Source organism: Staurois parvus, unplaced genomic scaffold, assembly GCF_062004578.1.
Source record: "Staurois parvus isolate SC_StPar_1 unplaced genomic scaffold, SC_StPar_1.0 ptg000147l, whole genome shotgun sequence".
NCBI lineage: Eukaryota > Metazoa > Chordata > Amphibia > Anura > Ranidae > Staurois > Staurois parvus.
The window spans coordinates 23,006,419-23,030,938 of NW_028317943.1; the positions used below are offsets into that span (position 1 = coordinate 23,006,419).

Consider the following 24,520-nt stretch of genomic DNA (forward strand, 5'->3'; position numbering starts at 1 on the left):
GACAGTACAAATTGTGATTTTTGTACAAACTTTTTTAATCTGAACTCACATGATGTTGTTTTCAATCAGATGTGGTGAGAATTCTCAATCAGGTTGAATGGGATACTATCAAATGAGATGGATTTTTTAAAATGTAAAATTAAATGGAAATATGTGTTATGTGCTAGTACAATAGAATTTGATTTGCGGTCATTATATACAAGTGTACAGTGTATCTTTGTTGGAAGGGTAATGGATCAATAGTTTTTTTCAAAATTACATCCATATACATTTGTGGCACCACCTACCCCTTGTTTCAAGATGTCATTGGCGTGATTAGCAACCTCAGTTACGACACTCAGGGCAGCTGAAGTGGAGTAAAAATAAAAGATTACCTCCTACTACCAGAAATCAACAGGCATTACAAATATCTGTACATTTATGGCAAGTGGGTTGTTTTTATATAATGAAGCAGATAAACTGGAATCTTATATTATGATGGCCAAGATTAAAAATAGACTTAAAGAACAAGTTCACCTTTTTGCAAATAATAATACATGCACTTTTTTTTTTTTGCAGGCAAAAAATGTTTATTTACGATTTTTGTTTTAGAAGCCTGAAAAGCATTGCACCAGCGATCAGCATATTGCTGGCGCCATGCAGGTCTCCTGCAGATAAAAGTGTAGTCAGTACTTGTAGTTTATCTGATCTGTGAATCAATGATGCGGCCGTGTTGGTGGAGCCCCACATGGAGGTGCTCTCCTTGAATTGTGGCAGTGAGTATGGTGAGGGCATTGGAGGGAGAAAGGTCTGCTGCTGAACATGTTACACCCTAAATATGGTAAGAAAGGTGAACTTATCCTTTAATTCAGTCACGTAGGGGAGATTTACCAAAATTGGAACACTCAGAATCTGTTGCAGCTGTGCATGGTGGCAAATCAGCAATTCAGCTTGCTCAATTAAGCTCTGGCAATAAAACCTGGAAGCTGTTTGGTTTCAATGCACAGCTGCATCAGGTTTTGCACTCCCCAATTTTAATAAATCAACCCCATAGTATCAAATTGTGACTCCATTTAGGTGACTTTATTTTATATTTATAAGGAAGGCATTAAAATAGGATCACTGGAATTTGGCAGTTAGTCCCTAACAGCAGGTCTGTTGTATAATACCATAAAGATAAAAAAAACAGCTTTTTTTCAAGCCCCAAATACACAAACCAGAAGAAAAGAGAAGGCTTCTTATATTCCCCTATTACAAAAATGCATGTAATATTTCATTAAAATAAACGTGCTCAGTAATTACCTTGTGTGTCACTGTAGTCTGATGATTCTTCTGAAAGATTCTTTAGATAATCTGTAGATGAAAAAATGCAGGGGAAAAAATATGAGTGGTCTTAGAATGGACAATGGCCATTTAAAAACACTAGACTGAATAAAGGGGAGATCTATACAGGGAGCATGGAGTAATCCCTGGTATGTACATCCATATACAAAACTTATATTGACAGCCATAAATACTCCTAATTAGGACTTTATTGGTACCCATTCATTTTGTCTCATCAAACACTAGGTTTAAAATATTTTACACAAATTTTATTGTAAATCCCTTTGAAGAGACATTTAAATCTGAAAAAAATGTAATTGTTAAAAAGAACATCCAGTAGGTGCCAGCAGCTGCGGTACATCAGCTCTAATTTGATTCTTTGGAATAATCTGTTCTCCCAAATAAGTAATTCATAATATATTTATATATGAGAAAATGATGTAAACTACAATATGCCTGATTTGATTTAACATGTGGATATCACTTTATGTTCTGTGCTGCTGTTCTATTTTTCTACTCCCATACATTTGTATTGTGGTTTGTGCTCATCTATCATTGTGTAACCCTGTTGTGATTTACATGTACACTGTGATATGATTCTAATAAACATCCCTTCTGTTTAAAATAGAACACAGTTAGTATTGTATTGTATACCTTATTTGTTTATTATTTCAGGTACTTATATAGCGCTGTCCATTTAAGCAGCGCTTTACATATATATTGTACATTCACATCAGTCCCTAACCCTCAAGGGGTGTACAATCTAAGGTCCCTAATTTACATTCATACATACACATACTAGGGCCAATTTAGACAGGATCCAATTAACCTACCAGCATGTCTTTGAAGTGTGGTAGGAAACCGGAGTACCCGGAGGAAACCCACACAGGCACACGGAGAATATGCAAACTCCAGGCAGGTGGTGCCGTTGTTGGGATTTGAATCAACGACCCTAGTACTGCCAGGCGGAAGTGCTAACATTTTAGAAACTGTGCTGCCCATAGCCACTGTGCTGCCCATTTGTTCTAAATATCTGTCAGAGCAAGGTTTAGGGAGACCTAAGGTAACTAGTGCCTCTGCGCCAACTCAAACAAACAAATTGATGTGTTGATTGTTAACTATATAGATACTTTAGATATATCTAAAATAACAATGTGAACGTAAAATAAAGGCTGCCTCCCTGTGCCTGTACCAAATCCATCCAAAGTGTTAATAATCAAATCCTTAAGGGGAGGGCACGAACCCATAGATACTGACCCATCAAGTTATTCCTAAGTATCAATAAATAAATGAATTGTGCATTTACACATACAGTACAACTGTATACATGAATATTGTGTATAACAAAAAGTTATTTTCACTTGTGTATCTTCAAAAAATCTTTATGTGTTCCACCTCCACCAGAAATAAAATAAGAACTGATTCACACATGTGCAGTACAGATTGAAGCTCAGGTTTCACAGCTAATTGACACAGTAGTTGTTCATGTCAGGTTTACATCATGTTCAGGACAGAGTTAGTTAATATTTTTATCCTGTTCACACATATGCGGTTTAGAAACAGTTCCCATAGAAGTTAATAGCCTGTAATCCACACCTGAACCTGAAGGCACTGCTCAGAAATCATACAGGACTCTTTTTCAAACCATACTGAATCCGCACTGCCAGTGCACTGGACATATGTGAACAGGCACCATAGGAAGCAGTGTTATTTCACATGTCATGCGGATTGGATGTTTTTCAAACCACATCAAAACCGCAAATATGTGCTCATAAGAATAAATCACTCACCAGATCACAATGACTTCTTTAATTAAAAAGAATGTCCTTATGCGTTTGTTTGTGTGATAATCCACTGCTTTACCACGTTTGAAGGTCTCTATTTAAATAGGAAGCCTGCTCTCCACCATGGAAATCAAAGCAATGTATGTGTAAATGCACAATGCATTTATTTATTGATACTTAGGTATTAACTTGATGGGTCAGTATCTAAGGGTTTGCGTCCCCTAATAGATTTGATTACAAGGTTTAGAGAGATCCAACTCATTTTTCCAATTCAAGCAGTATTGTGTTACAAGTACACCTACTGTATATGCCCACTATCACTGCACAAATGAATGCTCCAAAATAGCATAAGTTTACTTTGTGACCACTAGAGGGCAATACTAGCAAGGGACTGCTTATGCAGCCTCTCCAGACCTTGTCTAACATTTCCTAGCACAGCAGAGATAGCACACTTGGCATTACATCGCCAACTGTGGTCAGTCAGGGAGTAAAACTCCGCCCTCCCACTTTATAAATTTAATGAAAAATAACACTATGTTGTTTAAATAGACAGCCCTAAATCAAACAAACAGTAGATGAAAGCAGAAACTGAAATGTAGTCATGGCCTTGGATATAAATAGCTGTTGACATATTCAGTGCTTTTTGTTACAGCAAGAATCAAAAAATTAAACCTTTTCAATAAGAACATGTTGGCATAATTACACTTTTCAAAAAAATTAAAATTAAACTGTATATCCAGACAAAAACTTTTGTTTCTTAAGCTGGTCCTGCATGGCAGGAAGCAGAAATCTCCAAAAATTTGAGCTGTGGGTGGCCCAGCAGCACCACCCAGCTTGGCAAACTTCAACTGAGAAATCAAAGGAGCCAGGTGGAAAATTGTCAGACAAAAAGTGATCACAGGGCTAAAAGAGCAAAATCGTAAACATGTATGGCTAGCCTAAGGCTGGCCATGCACTATACAATTTTCTGTCCAATTTCCTTTGGATTTACCTTCAACTATGTAGTGTAAGGGCCTACCTAATTGGATACAATTGAAAGTGTTGTTAATTTTGACCTTGTGTTATATGGTTTTTGGTAAATCTAAAGCAAAATTCTCAAGAAAATTGTATATTATATGGCTAGCGTTAGTTTTGGGTAGAATGGAGAAGCTTTAGAATGTCAGATTTTATACTGCTATCCGCGGTTCTGTAAGAGATTTCCCCTCACTTCCTGTCCTGCTGATATAGTTTTATCAGACAGTAAATGATGGGAATTCTCTCAGCAACACAAACAGAAATAAAAATGTTTTTCTTTAGTGGAGTAGGGAAGGTAGAACCCCTGCCAGATTGTTATTTCTGTCTGTGTCCCTGTTGCATTTTTTTTTCACTTTCTGAAACAGAAGTAAGCAGGCCAGGAATTAAGGGTGTAAATCTCTTCAATGGAGCTCTGGATAGCAGTAAAAACCTGACAGGAGTTCTAATCTTTCCCCACTTTATCTAAACCTAGGTTCATACCTAAGCATTTTCTGCAGCGTTTTGCAGAAACGCAGTACAGTCCATTTATCATGATTACCTATGGGACATGTTCACAACGGTGCGTTTTTTGGAAAGGGTCAGACTTTTTTTAATGCAAAAAGTTGCGTTTTTAGTTCCATAGACTTCAATGGAAATGTTGCAGAAAAGCATTTAGTGTGACCAAAGCAATACAATGTTACCATAGTAACAATGAACTACTCTGGGCAAGTGATCAGGATTTTTTTTAACACATTATGATTGCGAATACCAATGTATTTAATTGATATTTGCAATCATTGTTACTGAATGAAACTGATTAATTCAGGCTCAGAACTGAGCATCTTAGCAAAAAAAGCAAGCACAAGTTTCACATTAAGGAGGTAAATTTTAATATTTATCCCATTGTTTAATGCTCAAAGAATAATGTTGTTATATCTACAGCTTGCTGATCACATCAATGTTCCATGAGCTGTACATACAAAAATAATTTCAGGGGTTCCATGAGATCTCAGACTTTTTGCCAGGGGTTCCTCAAAGGTAAGAAAGGTTGAGAAACCCTGATCTAGAATTTGGAAACATTTCCACAGTGCAATTTCTGCTGAGAGCAAAGCTGCAATTTGCAGTGTAACAAAATGACTTTCAATTTATAAGACTACTCTGAACACTGACTATACTCTGAACACAAGACTATACTGAACACTCGTACACTGAATTTTTTTTTTTTTTTAATTTTTCAGAAATATTCATTTTGAAGAAAAAAACAGGGAAAAACACTCTTTTCCCATGGCTTCAACATTTCTGGAAATTTTACAACTCTAGGGAGGGTGTGTTTTGTATTACAGAATTTTTCATGACTGATAATTTGTAATAAAATATTTTCTAAGCTTGGCATATTCAAAAGTGGTGTCCATATCACTTCCTTGCTTTAATATCTTTCAATTTAAGAGGGCATCTGCCCAAGATTAGTGAAGGAAATTATGTAATTCAAACTTGTAGCTCTTGGTTTTACACATTTTATCTTAACAACACTTGTCTGAGTTTTAGGCTTGGTTCACGCTACTGAGACCTGAATGTAGAACAACTTACAATGCAACTTTGCCAGGTGACTTCTTGGCAACTTAGGTATAACTTTGATGGGCTAATTTCATGCAATGTGACTTTGCCTGGATAATCTTCCTGTAATTTCGGATCCAAATCACATCAATATAGAGAAGGATCCAACTTAGAGGCAACTTCCATTAAAGTCTATGGGCACAAGTCGGATAGAAGTCGCCTTGAAGTAGTACAGGAACCTTCAGTAGTGCTAATTAAGACAGTTTTTATTGACTAACATGGGATTTCACATGTCATGCGACTGGGGGTCTCACAAGTCGGATCCCAAGTCGCGGCAGTGTGAACTGAACCTTAAGGGTTTATTTATACAAACAAAATTAAATTTGCACAGTACATGCTGGACAAAGGGCTATGTTTTTGTTTTTTTTTTTAATAAATAGACCCCTTATTTTTCAGGAGGCTCATATTAAAACATTAGTCTCAAATCACAAAGTAAACACATTGGAATAAGGGACCATTATTCAGCCACTGAAATTAGGAAAATACAGTAATATGGTCAAAATTAATGAGCCCTAAACTTGAGTTAAAGCTTTATGGATTGAGGCTAAAATTCTGATAGTTATATTTGCATGTAAAAATACATTTAGCCCAAGGTTCACACCAATGCAGTGCGGAAAACTCTGCAAATCCTGTGCATTTCCTGCAACGCATTCATGCGATCTGGTGTGAGTGTCAATGATAAATTAATGACACCCCAAAACAGATTGCAAAACATGATGCGACTGCCAGAAATTGAATCACATAGGTAAGAACAGCCATGCAATGCGATTCAGGTGTGCATTAAAAAACGGGTCCCATACATTTTTGGTGAGGGTGAGATGCGATTTGAGCCATAAACAATGTATGGCTCAAATGGCACCGCACATACATTTTCATGTAATTCACACAGAAATGCAGTATGATTCCTGTGTGAATTACATGCGGTATCCCGCACCGCAATGTTAACCCAGGTTTGTTTTTGTGTAATTACGTAATACATAGCGGAATTAAAAGCTGACTGTTATTCACCCTGAAGTTACAACTTAACATGCAAAACTGTAACTCCAGGCAATTTAACTTGGAAAAAAAAAAGAAATTGTAAAGATGTTTGCAAAGTACTACAAGTGTCTGAAGTCTTAGAACCTCCACTGCCTCTTTTAATAGAGGAAATGCCAGGAAATAAGGAGCAGGAGAAGAACAAATAAATCTATCATCACATCAAAATGCAAAGCTCTCATATTAATGCAAAGCTCATGCCTTTCCTGAACATGCCTGCTTTGATGTGGCACAAAGGTTAACACATAAAGTGGATACTTATTGAGCGGAGAGGCTACAGGCTGCAGAGCCAGCTGAGAGGCCTCTGCCCCTCCAAGCCAATGAACCGTTCTGCTTTGATGTTGAGTTTTGGCTAGAATAATTCAAAAGAAGGCTGAATAAACTAATCTCCAATTTCACAGGCACTAAAAACATACACCAGTGGTGTCACTAAAGGGACAAGGTGGAAAAAAAAAAGTCTTGTTCATTTCCTATGTTAATTACACAGAACTAAATTGGACAATGCTTAAACAGCAATCAGTCACTATGCAATTAAGTGCTCTCTCAATTCAGTGTATCACGTGCATGTTTTCCAACCTCTGCTGCAAAAACGTCAGTGTTAGCTAAACTTGTTCTACTTCTGCCTGCAGAGGGTTGTATGACCAGTATTGGACACATAGGGGTTTATTTACTAAAGCTGGAGAGTCCAAAATCAGACTCCCTTCTGCATAGAAACCAATCAGCTTCCAGGTTTCATTGCCAAAGCTTCATTGAACAAGCTGAGGTTAGAAGCTGATTGGTTTCTATGCAGAAGGGAGTCTGATTTTGGACTCTCCAGCTTTAGTAAATAAACCCCATAGTATTGTCTGCAGTACTGTTTGTGCCCAGTCAATAAAAAATGTAAATAATGAAAATAATATTATATGCTATTCTGGGCACACTAGGTTCCTTCCTTTTTTGGTGACATCCCTCTTCCAAACAGATCTCCTTCCCTTTTTCCATATATTCTTACCAACTCCAACTAATGCTAGCCATACAAGCTTAGTTTTTTTTTTGTGGACTAATGAAAAAAAATCTAATAGATTCTTTAATCCATACAAACAAGGTGGGTGGAGGAATCCCCCCACCTGGACATTGTATCTGGACAAAATTTTCTGACATATCCCTTCGAAAAAAGTCGATTACATAATCAACTTCTGTTGAGCGGGGAACACCAAACACAGCAATTGGAATTTCCATCAGTATATGGCCAGCTTAAAGTGAAACTTTAGGCCACAAAGATAAAAAGAGTGAAGAGGCAGGACATTTAATGCAGAGGAGATATGCTTTGTCTCTTCTGCTGCATTAAAGTTACTTAGGCTGGCCATACATTATAAAATTTTCTTGAGAAATTTGCTTTAGATTTACCAAAAACCATATATGAGGTCAAACCTAAACAACACTTTCAATTGTATCCATTTGGGCAGACCCTTGCACTACATAGTTGAAGGTAAATCTAAAGGAAATTGGGCAGAAATTGGACAGAAAATTGTATAGTGTATGGCCAGCCTTACCTGCCTATCCGCCCTTGTAGGCCTCTTGCACGTGGGAGTAAAAAACAACAAACAATCAACAAGATTCTAAGTATAAACATCAGTAAATTATTACGCCCATGTGCAACTGGCCGTACAGTGAGCTGCGTATACATAGCTCACTGTACAAATTCGTCAATGCCGAATCTGACTGAGCTCCTGTGCATGTGTGGGAGTGACGTCATCCCCATTCAGCTGACAGTGGTTGGCAATTGAGACCCTGAAGCCAGCTGCCCGGCAGGGAGCTCTGGTGCACCACATCACTTGAGCGGAGACCGAGTATAGTTCCGCTTTAATGCCAAACTAAGCCCTCTCATCGTTTTCAGCCAGGGAAGCTGCCATCTTGGCCTCTGTTTGATCCCCAACTACCATGGTGCTACACATGTGATCAGTTTATGACACCAATTTTCTGGTTTGGTTGAGAGCACAAGCAATTGTGACATTCCCGGCATGCTCCAATAGCTTAGTTCCGCTTTAGTGGTATGATTTTCAGGTCCATTTTCAGTGCGAATTTCAAGAGTAGTTGTTCAGCGGTTCAAGTGCGATTTAGATGTGGTTCTGATGCAAATTGGCAAAGCTCAAATCATATTCACAACTGATGATGTGTGATTTTAGAAGTATTCCAATTTAAGTCAATGAGCCTGTAATTCGCATCGGACTCTTTAAATTCACACTGCATGTGCACCGCATATATGTGAACGACCACAAAAGAAAAGAATGTTATTTTACATATATAAATCAATGCATTCTAAAACGCATCTGAATATGCACGTGTGAACCAGAGCTGAAGATGCTTTGACATTTTTTGCTACTCCCTGTTTAAAAAGGAAGAATGATAAGCCCTTGACTTTGAAATTCATTTTTTATGGATTATCATTTTTTTTATATCATAACAGCACTAGTAGTAGAGGTCAGCAGCCAGAATGCTGCTTTCTGCAGAAAATATATTGAAACATTTAAAATGTATTAGGGCTCATTCACGCAAAAGTGCAGGACTGTACAGCACTCAGATGAGCTATAGCTGCTCAACCTGTACAAAAGAATAACAGGCTGACAGTGGCTGCAATTGTCCACAGCTATTTACATGTAATCACACATGATACAATTACATGCAGTTAGGGATAGATGAGAAGTCCTGAGCGCAGACAGTTTGCATTCGGGGATGCTCATCTGATTCTAACTACATGCAATTGCAGCATGTGTAGATACATGGGAAGAAACATGGACAGCTGTGTCAGCCTCTCAATCATTTGTACAGGCTAAGTGGATGCTGCTAAAGGTAAACACCTGGCTGTACCCCCAGCAAAAATACATTTATTTGGGCTGTGTATTGCCCTGCACGCTCATGTGAATCAGTCTTCATTTTCAACTTACAGTGTCCTAAGGGACTAAATGTCAAGCTGATCATATACAGGTCAGGCAGAACATTATTCAACATGACACTTTATAAATGATATAACAACCTATTACCAAACAGAATTTTTGTTTTTAAAGCAGTAAATGATATCTGACACTATAAATGACAAAAAAAAAAAAAAAGATTCTGCATTATGTACCTGTTAGAAGTAATCTGTACTGAGGAATCCTTTGAACGGGTTTGAGTAAATAGTGCTTCAGAGCTAAATTAGCACAACGAGGGCTAATCTGAAAGGAAAAGAGGTCAGTGTTTAAACAGCTTTGTATTTCATTACTCTGTGTGCACTGCTGGGTTATTACGACTTCTGTAATTATAGACCACTTTTGTATTTGTATTTCACAGCAAATCGTTACAGTACTTTGTACATCAGTACATTGAGAAAACAGCAATGTAAATTAGAAAGTCCCAGAAGACAAAGACATAATATAATAAGGAACAAATATTTAACTGTCCCACACAGTGAATAAATATGTCTGTTATTTTTTTATTTTTGCCTTGATATACGCTTGCAGGAAACTCATGCACATTGACATTTTTTTTTTAATTCCTCTAGAAGCCTCCTACTGACAGCAGTCTTGGCCAAAAAATATTTGTCACTTGTAAAAGTGTGTACCACGTTTACATGCATTTACCTGTGTCAAGCCATTGGGCATTAATTTATTTCAATGGCCAGAATAAATCATTTATTCTGGCCAGTGAAATTAATTAAACACTCAAGCACTAAACGTGCCTAGTGTTTAGGCGCCAAGCGTTTTTTCTTCCAAAACGCTAATTCTCCAGGACGCACTGGCCCTGGGTTTTTTTGTACTGCCTGTGAACTCCCCTGTCACTAAAAGCTTCTATAGGTTAAAGGGATTGCTTTACTAAAGGTAAATAGACTGTGCGCTTTGCAAAGTGCAGTTGCACCACTCAAGTGCAATTGCTCCAGAGCTGAGGAAATTAGCAAAAGCTCTGCTGACTTCCATCCTCCAATCATGTGCAAGCAAAAATGCATTTTTTTTACATTTTACTTGCACGTGATTGATTATTCTTTGCAAAGTGAAGCCTAACTTCATTTACTCTGCACTTGCAGAGTGGCGCCTGATACTCCTAAAAGCAGCAGGAAAAATGCCCTTATGCATGAGGCCTTATACTGAGAGAAAGATAAAGAATGCCATTTTTGGAATTAAAAATATTCGTTTCCTGGGTGCCTCTGACTCACTAACCCAGACAATCAAGTAGATTAGTCATCATAACAGCCTGGTAACTAGCATTCTCAGAAGAGAAGGTCAGCCTTCATATTCTCTTACTACAGGATTGCTTTCATAAAGCCTGACCAGGCATGTTGCTGTGAAGAAGCATACACTATATTGCTAAAAGTATTGGGACACCCCTCGAAATCATTGGATTCAGGTGTTCCAATCACCTCTATGGCCACAAGTGTATAAAATCAAGCACCTAGGCATGCAGACTGCTTCTACAAACATTTGTGAAAGAATGTGTCGCTCTCAGGAGCTCAGTGAATTCAAGCGTGGTACCGTGATAGGTTGCCACCTGTGCAGTAAGCTCATCGGTGAAATTTCCTTGTTACTACATATTCCACGGTCAACTGTTAGTGGTATTATATCAAAGTAGAAGCAACTGGGAATAACAGAAACTCAGCCACGTATGCTGAAGTGTACAGTGCACAGTAGTCTGTCAATAGCTAATGTCCTCCAAACTACATGTGACCTTCAGATTAGCACAATAACAGCATGTAGAGAGCTTCATGGAATGGGTTTTCATGACCGAGCAGCTGCATACAAGACTTACATCACCAAGTGCAATGCAAAGCATTGGATGCAGTGGTGTAAAGCACGGGCCCAGACTGTGGTCAGTGGGAGTAGAAAATGCCCTGGCATTAGTTTCCCATTATTGCTTTTAATAGGAGGAATAGTGACCCATTGTTGATATCAATGAGAAGAACAGTGCCCCATTAATGGTGTCAATAGGGGGAATGGTGCTCCATCCTTGGTGTCAGTTGGTGGAATAGCTCACCAAAAGCCAGAAAAAAGCAAGCAAAGGGCCACATCCGGCCCCAGCCCGCAGTTTAAAGACTACTGCTTTATAATGTACAACAGGGAAACAGAATTACTGTAAAATACAATTTTTAAAGGTTTTCTAACTTCCCACTCCCACACACAAAAAAAATGTTTCTGCCTTTGTTGTTGTTGAAAATTTCCTCTCACTTCCTGTCTTGTGAAACCATTGTCATCAGGACAGGAAGTGCAGCAAAATCTTTCTAACAGCTCTGAATAACAGTAAAATGCAGCAATAGCTGCAAGCCTTCTCCACTCTATTTTAAACTATAAAAAAGTTTTGGCTGGACCTACTCTTTATCAGCAAGGGATTCCCGAATAGAAAAGATCACAGGACACAAAGCACAGCCATTTTACTAAACAAATATCTCAGAAAAATATTACTATATTATTAGAAAACATTTAACTTGTCATTACCTCAAAGTCTTTAACAACTCCAGCAAATGCAGAGTTCTTCTTGCACTGCTCATCCAGTAATGCCACATTCCGATCGAATTCACGAATGTAGGTTGAATACATCTTAAGGTAAGGACCCTTCTTGACAAAAATATCAGCAATCTTCTGGTGCTCATTCCTACAAGCCAATCATAATTTTGAAATACCATAAGAAGAAATATGGACAGTATTGCTGTTTTGTGTCACAGAGATGATGCACAGAGTTCCTATGTTCTTCACTAAAGTGTGCCAGTGTTTTGCCTATGCAAGACAGCAGAAAGAACACAGGTTTACTGTATTACAAACAGACAGCTGCACACTGATACTTTGCCTTTGCTTCCCTACCGGTCTGAATGGCCACTGGGAGTAACTTGGAGCTTGCACGGGGCTAATAGTTATCTCCCCACCCGCAAATGAAAACAGTGGGTACAGATGTGGCCAATCAACATGTGCAAGTGATGTCATGTGAGAGCACGGGTAGTGACTCACATGTTCCTCCATACTCAAACGTTCGCAGGTATTTCCATTCACTCCAAGCAGCTAAACTGAGCATAAAGTGAGCAAAGGGAAAGTGAGAATGTGTTGCTGGCAGGACCACCGTAAGAGTAAAGATTTTACAATAAATGGCAAGGGCAAATTACAAGATCCCTTTAAGATACTGTAAGTAAATGTGTGACTGAACTGGTGCGCATTTGTTTTTTATCTGGTCTATAATATTTTGCATTGTAGAAGGTGCTGATTAGAAGAATGCAGTATTTGCAGCTGATAAAATATGGTATTGCTATACAAAAAAAAAAAAAATAGTAATGAGTTATTCTTAATCCTATGAAAGGTGTAATGTACATATCACTACCTTGTATATATTAGATACTATTATTATGCACATAGCATATGCACAGTACCATTGAGACATCCTCTCCTGAAGTTCCCGCAGTACGTCACGGTTGAGTTCATACAGCTGTGGCAGGTAGTACAGGATTTGATTCAGGATCCTGTCCTCAATCACTGGTTTCCCGAGGTTTTTGGATGTTTGAGCCACAGCATAGCGGAAATCCTGCCAAAGTAAGGATAATGAAAGTTGCCTGATCATAATCACTTCCTCTACATGAAAAACAGTGCAAGCTAAGCATTAACAGAATTATGTGTGCTTTCTATATAGAAAAGAAAAGATTGCCACTACAGTATCAACACTCTTGCTCTGAATGCAGTAATTGCAATGTATATGGGTCAAAGTTAAATGAAAACTATGTACACTCTGGTCAAAGTTACCCGAAAAAAATAATTTGAATGCAAAATCCACCCAAAACTAAAATAGGTTTAGTATACAAAAGTGAGTTGACCCATACATATTTTGTTTCTTAATAATTTGGTTGCTACACCTGTCCCCAACATAAATCTTTAAAGTGGTTGTAAAGGCTCAAGGTAAAAAAACCTTCTATGTGCAGCAGATCCCTCAGCCCCCTCAACTACTTACCTGAGCATGATCACAATCCAGCAATGCGCACATGAGCCTCGGGTCTTCCAGGTCTCTCTCTCCTCAATGGCTGAGACAGAAGCGGGAGCAAATCATAGCCAATGAGAAAAGAGCCGGGAGCGGGGCCAAGCTGCATCTGTGTGTGAATGGACACAAAGAGCAGCAGGTCGGGGAAAGCCTGCTCAGGAGTCCCCATAGCAAAGTGCCTGCTGTTGGGGTACTCAGTGGAGGGGTGGAGCCAGAAGCGCCGGCGGGAGACTCAAGAAGAGGAGGACCGGGTTGCTCTGTACAAAAACCATTACACAGCAGGCAAGTATAACATGTTTGTTATTTTTTTTTAAAATGCCTTTACAATCACTTTAAGCACCTTTCCTGAAGCACCCTTCAGCTCCATTCTTGTAGGGTAACATACAGAATTCATATAAAAGTGGCTGTATGTTTAAGGTACACCTGTCAGCTGACCACTCCTGATGCCTCAACATCAATACTTTCTGAATCCAAAACAAGAATGATATCAGGAGTTCTAACTTTACTTGTGACATATCTGTTCTGGTCAGTGACTCAAAAAGTAATGAATCTAGAGTAAAGTTGAAGTTTACTACTCAGGTGTGATCATTATGTTGGGAGTTGTACCAAGAGTGAATGCTACTGTGTGGCCCAAAGGCTGAAGATGCATTGCAAACAGTGTCCATAATAGATACTGCAGCCTCAGTGCTGCCTCCCCTGTACCTCCATAAGTGCCACCTGTCACCTCAATTAATCTCTTGGATGGCACAAACCCAATTATGCTACATCCCACTGAACTGCACCCATGTTCCACAGCTCAGTAGTACTAATCACTGTTTGTTCCATGCAGACTTCATTTATTCTTTGCAAAGTCGAAGACCATTTACAGAAGAAGTGCATATATATCAGAGATTTAGATAAATTCCCATTGCAGAGCTTGCTACACACTATTTACATTAAGCAAAGTGCCTCCCTGTTTTTAAATAAATGCTAAGTATACATTATTCAACAAGTACTGTAAACAAAACCCAAAAATGTTCATATCGGAAGAATTATACCATGGGAAAAATACTTTAAGTGGGAGACTAAATTCTTTAAATAGAACTGAGCACCAACATATTTGTAGGCTAAAGAGCAAAAAGTAAAACGTAATAACTCTGAGCAACCACAGCTTATTTAACACAAATCTGGCATTGGTGAATTCAAAGATTATTGTATTGCTATAGGTTCTTGTGCAGCATTATTGCTTCTGACACTACTTAAAGTGGTTGTAAATCTCAGACATGAAATATGAAGAAAGCATATCCCTCTATAGTGTGTACTTGTCTCAATTAAGAGCACTAAGTGTCATTTCTGTCTGCAGCTTCATTCCTCTGCTACCAGCATGAATCACTTCTGACAAGTTTTCCTGACACCAAGAGAAAAATGGTGACGGGGTGGGACCTCCAGCAGATTAATGGCTCAGCTCTGTTCCTCTGAGCTGTGTGGAGGGGGGGGGGTGTCTCTTTCCTCCAATCAACTCTCAGAGCTCTCTTCACTGAGCTCTGCAGTGTGTAGTTTCAGCTCTCTACCCCCTGCTTTTCAGAGCTGAGAGATCCTGTATAAATTCTGCACTTGGAGGTAGAGAAGAGAAGACTGCAGATGTGCAGGTACAACTTATGTACGGGCAGCACTGTGGCTAAATGCCTAGCACTTCCGCCTGGCAGTACTCGGGTCATTGGTTCGAATCCCAACCATGGCACCACCTGCCTGGAGTTTGCATGTTCTCCCTGTGCCTGCGTGGGTTTTCCCCGGGTACTCCGCTTTCCTCCCACACTCCAAAGACAAAGCCTGGTAGGCTAATTGGATCCTGTCTAAATTGACCCTAGTATGTGTATGTATGAATGTAAGTTAGGGATTTTAGCTTGTACGCCCCTTGAGGGTTAGGGACTGATGTGAATGTACAATATATATGTAAAGCGCTGCGTAAATTCATGGTGCTATACAAGTACCTGAAATAAATAAATAAGGGGATTTGTTTCATCTCTGTGCATCACCTGAGGCCAATCACTTCACTGGGTTTATGTAAGGGTTTACAACAACTCTAAATAATACTAAATAAGTTTCAGTTGAAGGAAGCATTTTAGAAATATGTGTCTCCTCTTCATACAGCTATACAGATATAATTCTGTAATCTAACACCCCTGATGTAAGTAAAAGTCCACATTACCTTCCTGTATACTCATTATCATACATAAGGGATCCTGACCAATCCCCAAGCAGGAGGCTTGACATGGGGTCAGGACAGCCCTTAAAAGTGACTGAGCCTGCTGCTCAGCTGTATTACTACTATAGTAACCCATGTGGCCATTATGTGGAAGGGGGACTAATTCATCCTCTCATCATCATCCAGAAAAATATCTTTGTGAGCCAAATCACCTAATCTCAAGTGATGACAACTAATTTACACTTTAGCATTCAATATTTCAGAAGTTGAATGTTGTGATTTTGTAGAAAGAACAGAAAAGTGGAACTAAGGTTGGAAAAATAAATCTCTCAGCTGATTAGTTTGCATTACATCAACACTATCCTACACTGTACCTCTTTCATAAGCTATGGCTGTAAGTAAAATCCTTACTAAGATGGGAAGGTTTTTCTCCTTATGGAACAATCAACATTTAATGGAAATTAATATACTACAAGGTTTTGGGATGTGCAGGAAAGAGATATGAAGCACTTACCCCAACTGTATGAGGGACACATTTTTAAGACCTTTCAAATGCTCCAGACGGAATTCAATCTCCCAAACTGACAGTTCTTTCAATATTTACAACTAAGAAACATCCTAGCAGCCCAGGATCATTCGTATAACTTAAAAGAACAAAAGCACCTCATTTTGCATCAACTAGTATCAGCCAATTCTAAAAAAGGAACTCATTTCTCAACTATATGGGATCTTGATGGCTGAATTGCATACGCAAACCCAACTTCCAGCTGGAAAGGGGTGGGAAGTGGATCTAAGATCAGAGGATCTCTGGGACCAAGCCTTAACATTACTTCCTTTAGTATCTTTATCATCAACAAAAAGACATGCACAACTCTTTATTCTTCATAGAGTTTATCACACTCTTGCCAAAATGTATAGATGGTATTCTAGAGACATAGATGTGTGCCCTAGAGGTGACAGGGACTTTATTCATACAATGTTTAGATGTCCAAAACTTCACAGGTACTGGTGGGATATTGTAACTTTAATATCCTCTATATATCTGGTTACCTTTCCTTTTGAACCTAAACTATGCCTTCTGAATATGTATTATGATTTCAGTGTGCCTGCTGAGGCTGTGATCCCTGTCATCAGATTACTTTACATAGCCCGCAAACTAATTGCACAAAAATGGTTATCCCCTAGCCCTCCCACGATTGTGGAGTGGAAAAACCAAGTTAAAATTGTTATCTTCCAGGAAAAAGCGCAGGATAAGCACAGAAAATGCCCCAAAGAAATTGAACAACAGTGCCAGGAAGGGTCTATGCACTCTCCCATCCTGAAGGACTCTTCGCCTTGCTCAGTCCTGGCGATGACTCCTCCCCTCCCAGAATTCAGACTCTGAGACAATTGTTTGTTACTTGCGTTAAGTCTTATGATCCAATTGTGCTATTACTTGACATTGGGCATATCTCAGCCCATTTGTCTTTTTCTCTTTTTCTTTCCTCTTTTCTTTTCTAATATTTTTTTTCTGAGGGTCGTCCTGAGTATTTCTAGGTTTGGCTGGACCCAGTTTTGTCTGGGCAAGTGGGTGAGTCTCTATTTTTATCATTTACTCTATTGTTTTCCATGTCCAGGTTAACGCACACCTCTAATACCATTCGACTGCTATGCCATAACGTTCAAGGGTTGGGGTCCCCTTCAAAATGCTTTAAAGTGTTTGCTCATTATAAATCACTAGAGGCTGACATTGTGGCTCTCCAAGAAAACACACTTTGTTACTGCCTTTAACCCTCGTAATGTATACATAGGGATTTCCTAACTTGTTTTTTTGCTAATGCCTCAGAAAAAAAAATGTGGAGTGGCACTCTGTCTTTCCACGTGGCTTTCCTTTCTTGAATCTAAAATTATTAGGGACAAGGAAGGGCGATATCTCTTGGTGAAAGAACATTTGGGTGGAAACTTGGTGACTTTTCTAGTCTATTATGCCCCCAACACGAATCAATTGGAATTTTTTCGTGCCCTACTTCGTTTTATGTCTTCTGAATTTGAAGGAGACGTCATCTTAGCAGGTGACTCTAATCTCACCTTAGACCATATTTTGGCTAAATCTCCCCCAAGGCTAAATCGCAAATTTGCGCAGATACTGTATCAACATGACCTGATTAACGCGTGGAGAGAGGCCAACCCCACCTCTAGAGACTATTCCCATTTCTCTAGAGTGCATAACCATTACTCTCGCATTGGTCACGTGTTTCTTAATTCGGGACTTTTATCAAAAATGCTTTCGGCCAAAATAGTTTCCACACCTTGGTCTGATCATGTTGATGTTTTCCAATCTAAAGGTTAGACTTGCCAAGCCACATTGGCGTTTGAACGAGTCTCTGCTTACTAATGAGTCCTATTGATTAGATATTGCAACTCACTTGAAGTCTTATTTTGAACTGAACAAAGCTGAGGACACTACACCTGCTATTATTTGGGCAGTCCACAAGGCCTCTGTTAGAGGATTCTTTATCCAGTTATCATCCAGACTTAAAAAGGCTCGAGATGAAGTAATTTCTGCCAAGTCCAAGACATATCAGGCTTTACTTAAACAGAATAAAACATCTCCCTCACCTGATTTACTGCATAAACTGAGCAAGCCCGCTTAGAACTTAACATCTGTCTAACCACGTAGGCTGAAAAACAACTACGATGGACGAACCATACGTTTTTTACGTAGCAGGACAGGCCGGGTTCTCTCTTGGCACACAAACTTACCCCTAAACACTCTCATTTAGCCCTTCCAAAACTTAGACTTTCAGGGGGCCATATTTCCCAATCAAAAGATTCTTCATTAATTTAAAATTTTTTATGCCGCCTTATATAGCCATTCTCCAGCTGATGGTTCCACTTCGGCCCATGCTTTTTTAAATGCCTTACCTCTCCTGTCTATTGAGGAAGCACACAGAGAGCTTATGGAACAATCTTTCACCTGTGAGGAAATCGTATGGACTATTAAAACATTGTCCTTACATAAATCGCCTGGCCCCGATGGGTCTCCCTAACTAGTATATTGTGTTCTCTGAATATCTTGTTCCACACATGGCTCTTTATTTCAACTCCTTGAGAGATACTTAAGTGGTTTCTTTAGATAAGAATAAGGCATATATCAGCGTAATAACTAAGCCTAACAAAGACTCAACTGATGTCCTTAATTATCGTCCGATCACCCTTATCAATTGTGATCAGAAAACTCTTACTAAGCCCTTAGCCTTGCACCTCCATATGGTTTTACAATCATACATTCATAAGGACCAATCTGGCTTTATACCTGGGCGACGAGCTTTAGATTAGATCCGCCGTTCCATTACATTGATTTCAGCGGTACAAGCACGATGGGATACTCCTTTCCCCAGGAAACTTTTGCTTCTCTCCTTGGATCTTCACAAGGCTTTTGACAGCTTACAATGGGATTACTTGTATAATACCTTGCAGGTGTTTGGGTTTGGTCCTACTTTTCTTTCCCTATTGCATACTTTATATAGCATTCCCTCGGCTCCAGGTTTCCATCAGGGGATATAGGTCTTCTACGTTTCCTATTTGTCGTTGCACGAGACAGGGCTGCCCTCTCTCTCCCCTACTTTTCGCATTGACCATTAAACCCTTAGCTATATCGATTCGTTCCCATCCCGATATTCACTGCGTTACATGTGGACAGCAGGAACATAAATGTGCTTTATTTGCTGATGATGTCTTCATGTATATTACTGACCCTAGGTAACTTTGCTTAGTTTATTATCTCTTCTATGCCAATTCTCTCAAATCTCAGTGCGCTCTCTGAATACCCAGAAAACAATAGCTCTTAATGTTTCCTTGCCCCCACCAACAATACACCTCCTCCGGGCTACTTACCGTTTTCCATGGGTGCAACACTCCCTCCCATATCTGGGGGTTCAACTGAGAGCATCTATTACCTCCCAATATCGAGCTAATTACCCTGCACTCTTTAAGAAACTTCTAGGCGATCTCTGCCTCTGGGCGGATTACTCATTCTGGTTTGGCAGAATTAATTTGAATAAACTTAAATTTTTTACTCAGGCTTCTTTATTATTGCAGGACTCTGCCGACTGCGGTCCCGAGAAGGGAACCACAACACTAACAAACTGACGTCCTCCGCTTTGCTTAAGGAAATTGCAGAGCCCGTATGCACAAACTAATATTGCATACCACGAACCTAAGAGGTGGGCTTGGCATTCCTAATTTACACGCCTATTTTCAAGCTGCACAGATTGCTCAACTCGCCTACAGTACCGCAAAGGGGCCTACACCCCTTTGGGTCTCCACTGAAACCCTCTCCTGCAATCCTTTTGCTACTGGATCACTATTATGGCTTCCTAGCCGCTTACACCCTCTTATACTATGTCCATCTCTATCACATTCTCTAGCTGTTTGGGACAGAGTGCGACACTAAATCTCTATCATCCTTGTACACGCCATTGGCCCCTATTTTTGCCAACCTGGAATTTCCTCCTGGTTTGGTACCCGTTTCCTTTCAATGGTGGATTAATAAAGGGCTGCATAAAATAGATGATCTAAATGGTAATCAGATTTACTCCCCGCAATTTTTTAAGGATAAAGTATGGATGCCCTCTAATTAATTTTTAGATATAATCAAATTGTGTCTTTCATAAGGTCTAAACTTAATTTGCTAACTAGTCCCCTCACTCTCACACCTTTTGAACTTTATTGCCAATCTCGGAACTTTGCAAGGGGGTGGGTATCTGTACTATATGCTTCCCGCACTTCCTTACATGTCTCAATGGGAAAGGGACCTGAATCTTACTTTCGAATTGTCTGAGTAGCAAGATATTGATTATGCTCTATCTAAAGTGTCGATTAATTCGGCTTTGATAGAGGCAAATTATAAAACGTTATTACAGTAGTATTTGGTCCCTTCCCTGGTTGCAAAAATGCACCCATCTGCATCCCCTACCTGTTTCCAGCATTGCGGCCAAGTGGGAACTATGTGCCATATATGGTGGCAGTGCCCTACTGTGGCCAGATTTTGGATTTGGATATGTACTTTAATCAACTCAGTGACGGGAGTGAATATTCGCAGATGCCCTGAAACCGCTTTATTTCATAAATGCCCTGACAATGTTCCCAGAGGGTCTGTGCGCCTAATTACATACTGTATATGCTACTAGCAGCAAGAATTACTATAGCCAAATATTGGAAGCAGTCGATGGTTTCTCTTTAGTATGTTAAAACCAAACTTGACTGGATTATGGTTAGCAATAGACTCACCTGCATTCTTCACCATACTACCCAGAAATCTGACAAAACGTGGGATGCATGGATCCGGTAGATTTCAGTTCCTAATAGATCCCAGTATGACCCCTCCTCTAGTTTCTTACATTCTATTCTTCCTTGTTTCCTTTTTCTCTTTCCTTCTTTTTCTCCCCTGGTTAACTTCATTTGTAGGGCCTCTTCAAGCCCTAAAGCTGTCTCTATTGTCAAAACTGTGGTAAGTAGGGGTTCAACGCGTCCCCCACCCCTCCCTCCTCCCTCCCTCCCTTTTTAATTTTTTTCACTAACCTTCGCAGCTCCCCCCTATGTTTTTCTTTGTTTGTTTGTTTTTTTTCTTGTGTGTTGCATATGATATAAATATGACATAATCCTATTTATGATAATGTTGGGTTCATTAGGTTGTTTTTACTACTTGGGATTACAATGTGTTTTATTCTCTGTGCTTTGAACTTCTGGTTTCCAGTTTATTGAGATATAATTTTCTGTATTAAGTATAATTCTTTGTCTCAGAATACTCCGCATATGTCTGAGCTGCTCATTGGGAAATACTCTACACCATCTGGTCATTTTGTTTGCGACCCATATCTTGTTTCTTTTCCCTGAGATTAATGTTTATTGGAGATGCGATCTATGTTTTGTTATAGCATTATTTCTTTTACTCTTTTCAATAAAAAATATTGGAATATAAAAATTTTAAAAAATACGAAATCCCTGGCTAGCAAAACTTGGAATAGCTCCATTACATCTTACTATGGATGGTTTCCCTATGATCCAGAGACTTGTGTCCACGCCTAAAGCTTTACTATTAAACATTTAGGTGGGTATATTCTAATCCTTACTATTCAATGAAGACACAGGACGAATTGTGTAGTTCTCTTTTTTCTTTTTATTGAACATTTATACGAATATACAGGGGGTTATTTACTAAAAATGGAGTGCAAAATCTGGTGCAGCTCTGCATATAAACCAATCAGCTTCCAGGTTGTATTGCCAAAGCTTAATTGAACAAGCTGAAGTTAGAAGCCGATTGGCTACCATGCCCAGCTGCACCACATTCTGAGTGCCCCAGTTTTAGTAAATCTACCCCACAGTTTGTAGCATTTTTCGGAATAAGTGAGTAACCAGGTTATCAATGCAATGAGGTATTGTTGCTGTAAGAATGCTCTCTGAAAACTTCTTTTGGGAAACAGAGTTGTTATCAATATGTTTATGTGCTATGCACACATTTTTACCCGTTGACTGTATGACCAGTGATGTTGGTTCTGTATGTTGTTTGTTATGCACAGGTTGTGCTTTTGTGTGAAAAAGTGAAAAGTGAAACAAAAAAAAGGTGTGAAAAATAAAAATTGTGAACAGGCAGGCTTTTTATTTCAGAAGAAACATTCACTGTCTCTTCTGCAATAAAATACTTTGCTTCACTGTTCACAATACCCTGTAGAATGAGCACTCAGTTTACATTCCAGCACAATGCCCGTATCCCTGGATGACTGCACTCTTGCACATGCACACAAGTGATGTCATTGCGTGCCAGCCAATCAATACTGCCAGAAAAAGCTGGAGAGAAAATGCTGGCACCGGTGAGGGACCTCGCATTTGTTATACCTTTGGGACAGAAGTTTTAGTGCCTTTAGTTCTACTTTAATGCACAGAAGTGTTTCTTTTGCCCATAGAAACCAGATTTTAGCTAATGTTGCTTCGATGCAATATATATTTTGAAAACATGAAAGCAAGTTTTATACAGTGAAAAATAGGATTTTTTGTACTATCTATAAAACACTGTTCTCTGCATTCACTGAAGAATTACAGCACCTATTCCTGTAAGACCGCCTCCCCCCCCCCCTCGCCTTTCCCCAGGACCACCCTCCAATTTCTCTCCTACTCCAATGCCTGTAAATTAAGTGATCATGTGATAGAAATATATCATTTACCATATCTAACATCTTTATGAAGGTGCCAATGTTGCCATCTGGAGCTTGGCTTCAATACCCAAAGAGTCACTAGACAGACATACAACCATAAAAAATGTAACAGTTTCCCAAATCAGTGAAGCCAAGAGGACAACCATGGAGCCTTTACCTTTAAATGATTTGGTACATTGAAAAAAAGGAGTACAGCAGAGTAGAGGACAATTCCCATTTTATGAAACAATTATGCTTTGTAGAGAAAAGAAAATAATCTCAAATTGTCTCTATAAATGTCAACGTTTGCATATAAACATGACAAAGGTAAGGATGAAAAGAAACTGGGGCTGCATGTGACACAGGGACTTAAAAATACATATTTGCCAACATCATTCCACTGGGCAAGTTGCAGCTTAGTTGAAGTATTTCATTGTACAATTAGAACACTATGCAGCATTCACTTGCGCAGTATGCATTTTGGCACAGTATTCAATTAACAAAAAAATCTAAAAACATTTTTTTAAGTCAGTTTACAAAAAATAAAGGCATTGATAGGTAGTACAATTTCCAGGGTCATGCCTGCAGATCCCAGAATGGTCTATGGAAATCAAAGACAGTCGTTTTAAACTTTGCAAGAACTGCCATGGCTTTGCAATGTTCTGGGATTAGCATCTTGCTATCTCTGGCAAACTGTTTTAACATTGTTTAATTTAATGGCTTGACTTATGTCATTCATTGTTCATGGGCACATGTTAAGTTACCTACAGTTCTATGCCTATATACACCTGGTATATACATTTTTAGCCCTGAAGACTGAAGCTGCAAACTCCATGGCTATTGCAATAAAACAAACACACTTGGAATATAAACACTCTTGGGATATATTATCAATAGCTTGCATGTAATGTTACATCCATGGCCGATTCTAGGGAGACCACGCACTGTTCCTTACGGATATGTACATTGTGCATACTTTTTATAAAATCCAACAATGGAAAGCTTGTGTGGACACGTTTTCTATTATGCTTTTCCACCACACATGATCACCTCAACTTCAAGTGGAACTCTTCCGACTAAGCCATTTCAAACATGTTGGCGTATTAATCAAGTGGGTTTGTTGCTTTAAGTTAAACCTTGCAGGCTTATTCCTTCAAGAGTATACTGCCACACATATTGAATGTGTAAGCCATGCAGTCTGTGCTTGGCTTATGATCCATATACAAATGTTCATTTGCTGCAGCAGATGTTCTCATTAATCACAATTACACTTTTCTCTTGCTTTGTAGTCTTACAACTCACCAAAATCAATGATGTAACCGGACTCCGGAAACCTAACTACTAATTAAATTGCTTTCAGCCTCTGAGCAGTAGACTGTGGCAAAACATATTCCACTAATAGGAAATTAACACCAAGCACTATACACGGAGAACACAAAATGGAATACAAAATTTTGTAAAATATATTAACTAAT

The 24,520-nt window shown here is 39.1% G+C and overlaps 1 protein-coding gene across 1 annotated transcript in view; it reads right to left on the minus strand.

The window, feature by feature from the left end:
• Positions 1–24,520, minus strand: part of FGD6 (FYVE, RhoGEF and PH domain containing 6) — a 135,018-nt gene that overhangs the window by 24,853 nt on the left and 85,645 nt on the right. The window contains exons 6-10 of the mRNA XM_089674123.1: positions 13,090–13,241; positions 12,170–12,326; positions 9,835–9,922; positions 1,282–1,332; positions 288–346 (exon numbers count right to left, since the gene is read on the minus strand). Of these exons, the coding sequence (XP_089530249.1) occupies positions 288–346; positions 1,282–1,332; positions 9,835–9,922; positions 12,170–12,326; positions 13,090–13,241 (507 nt within the window). The remainder of the gene's footprint in view (positions 1–287; positions 347–1,281; positions 1,333–9,834; positions 9,923–12,169; positions 12,327–13,089; positions 13,242–24,520) is intronic.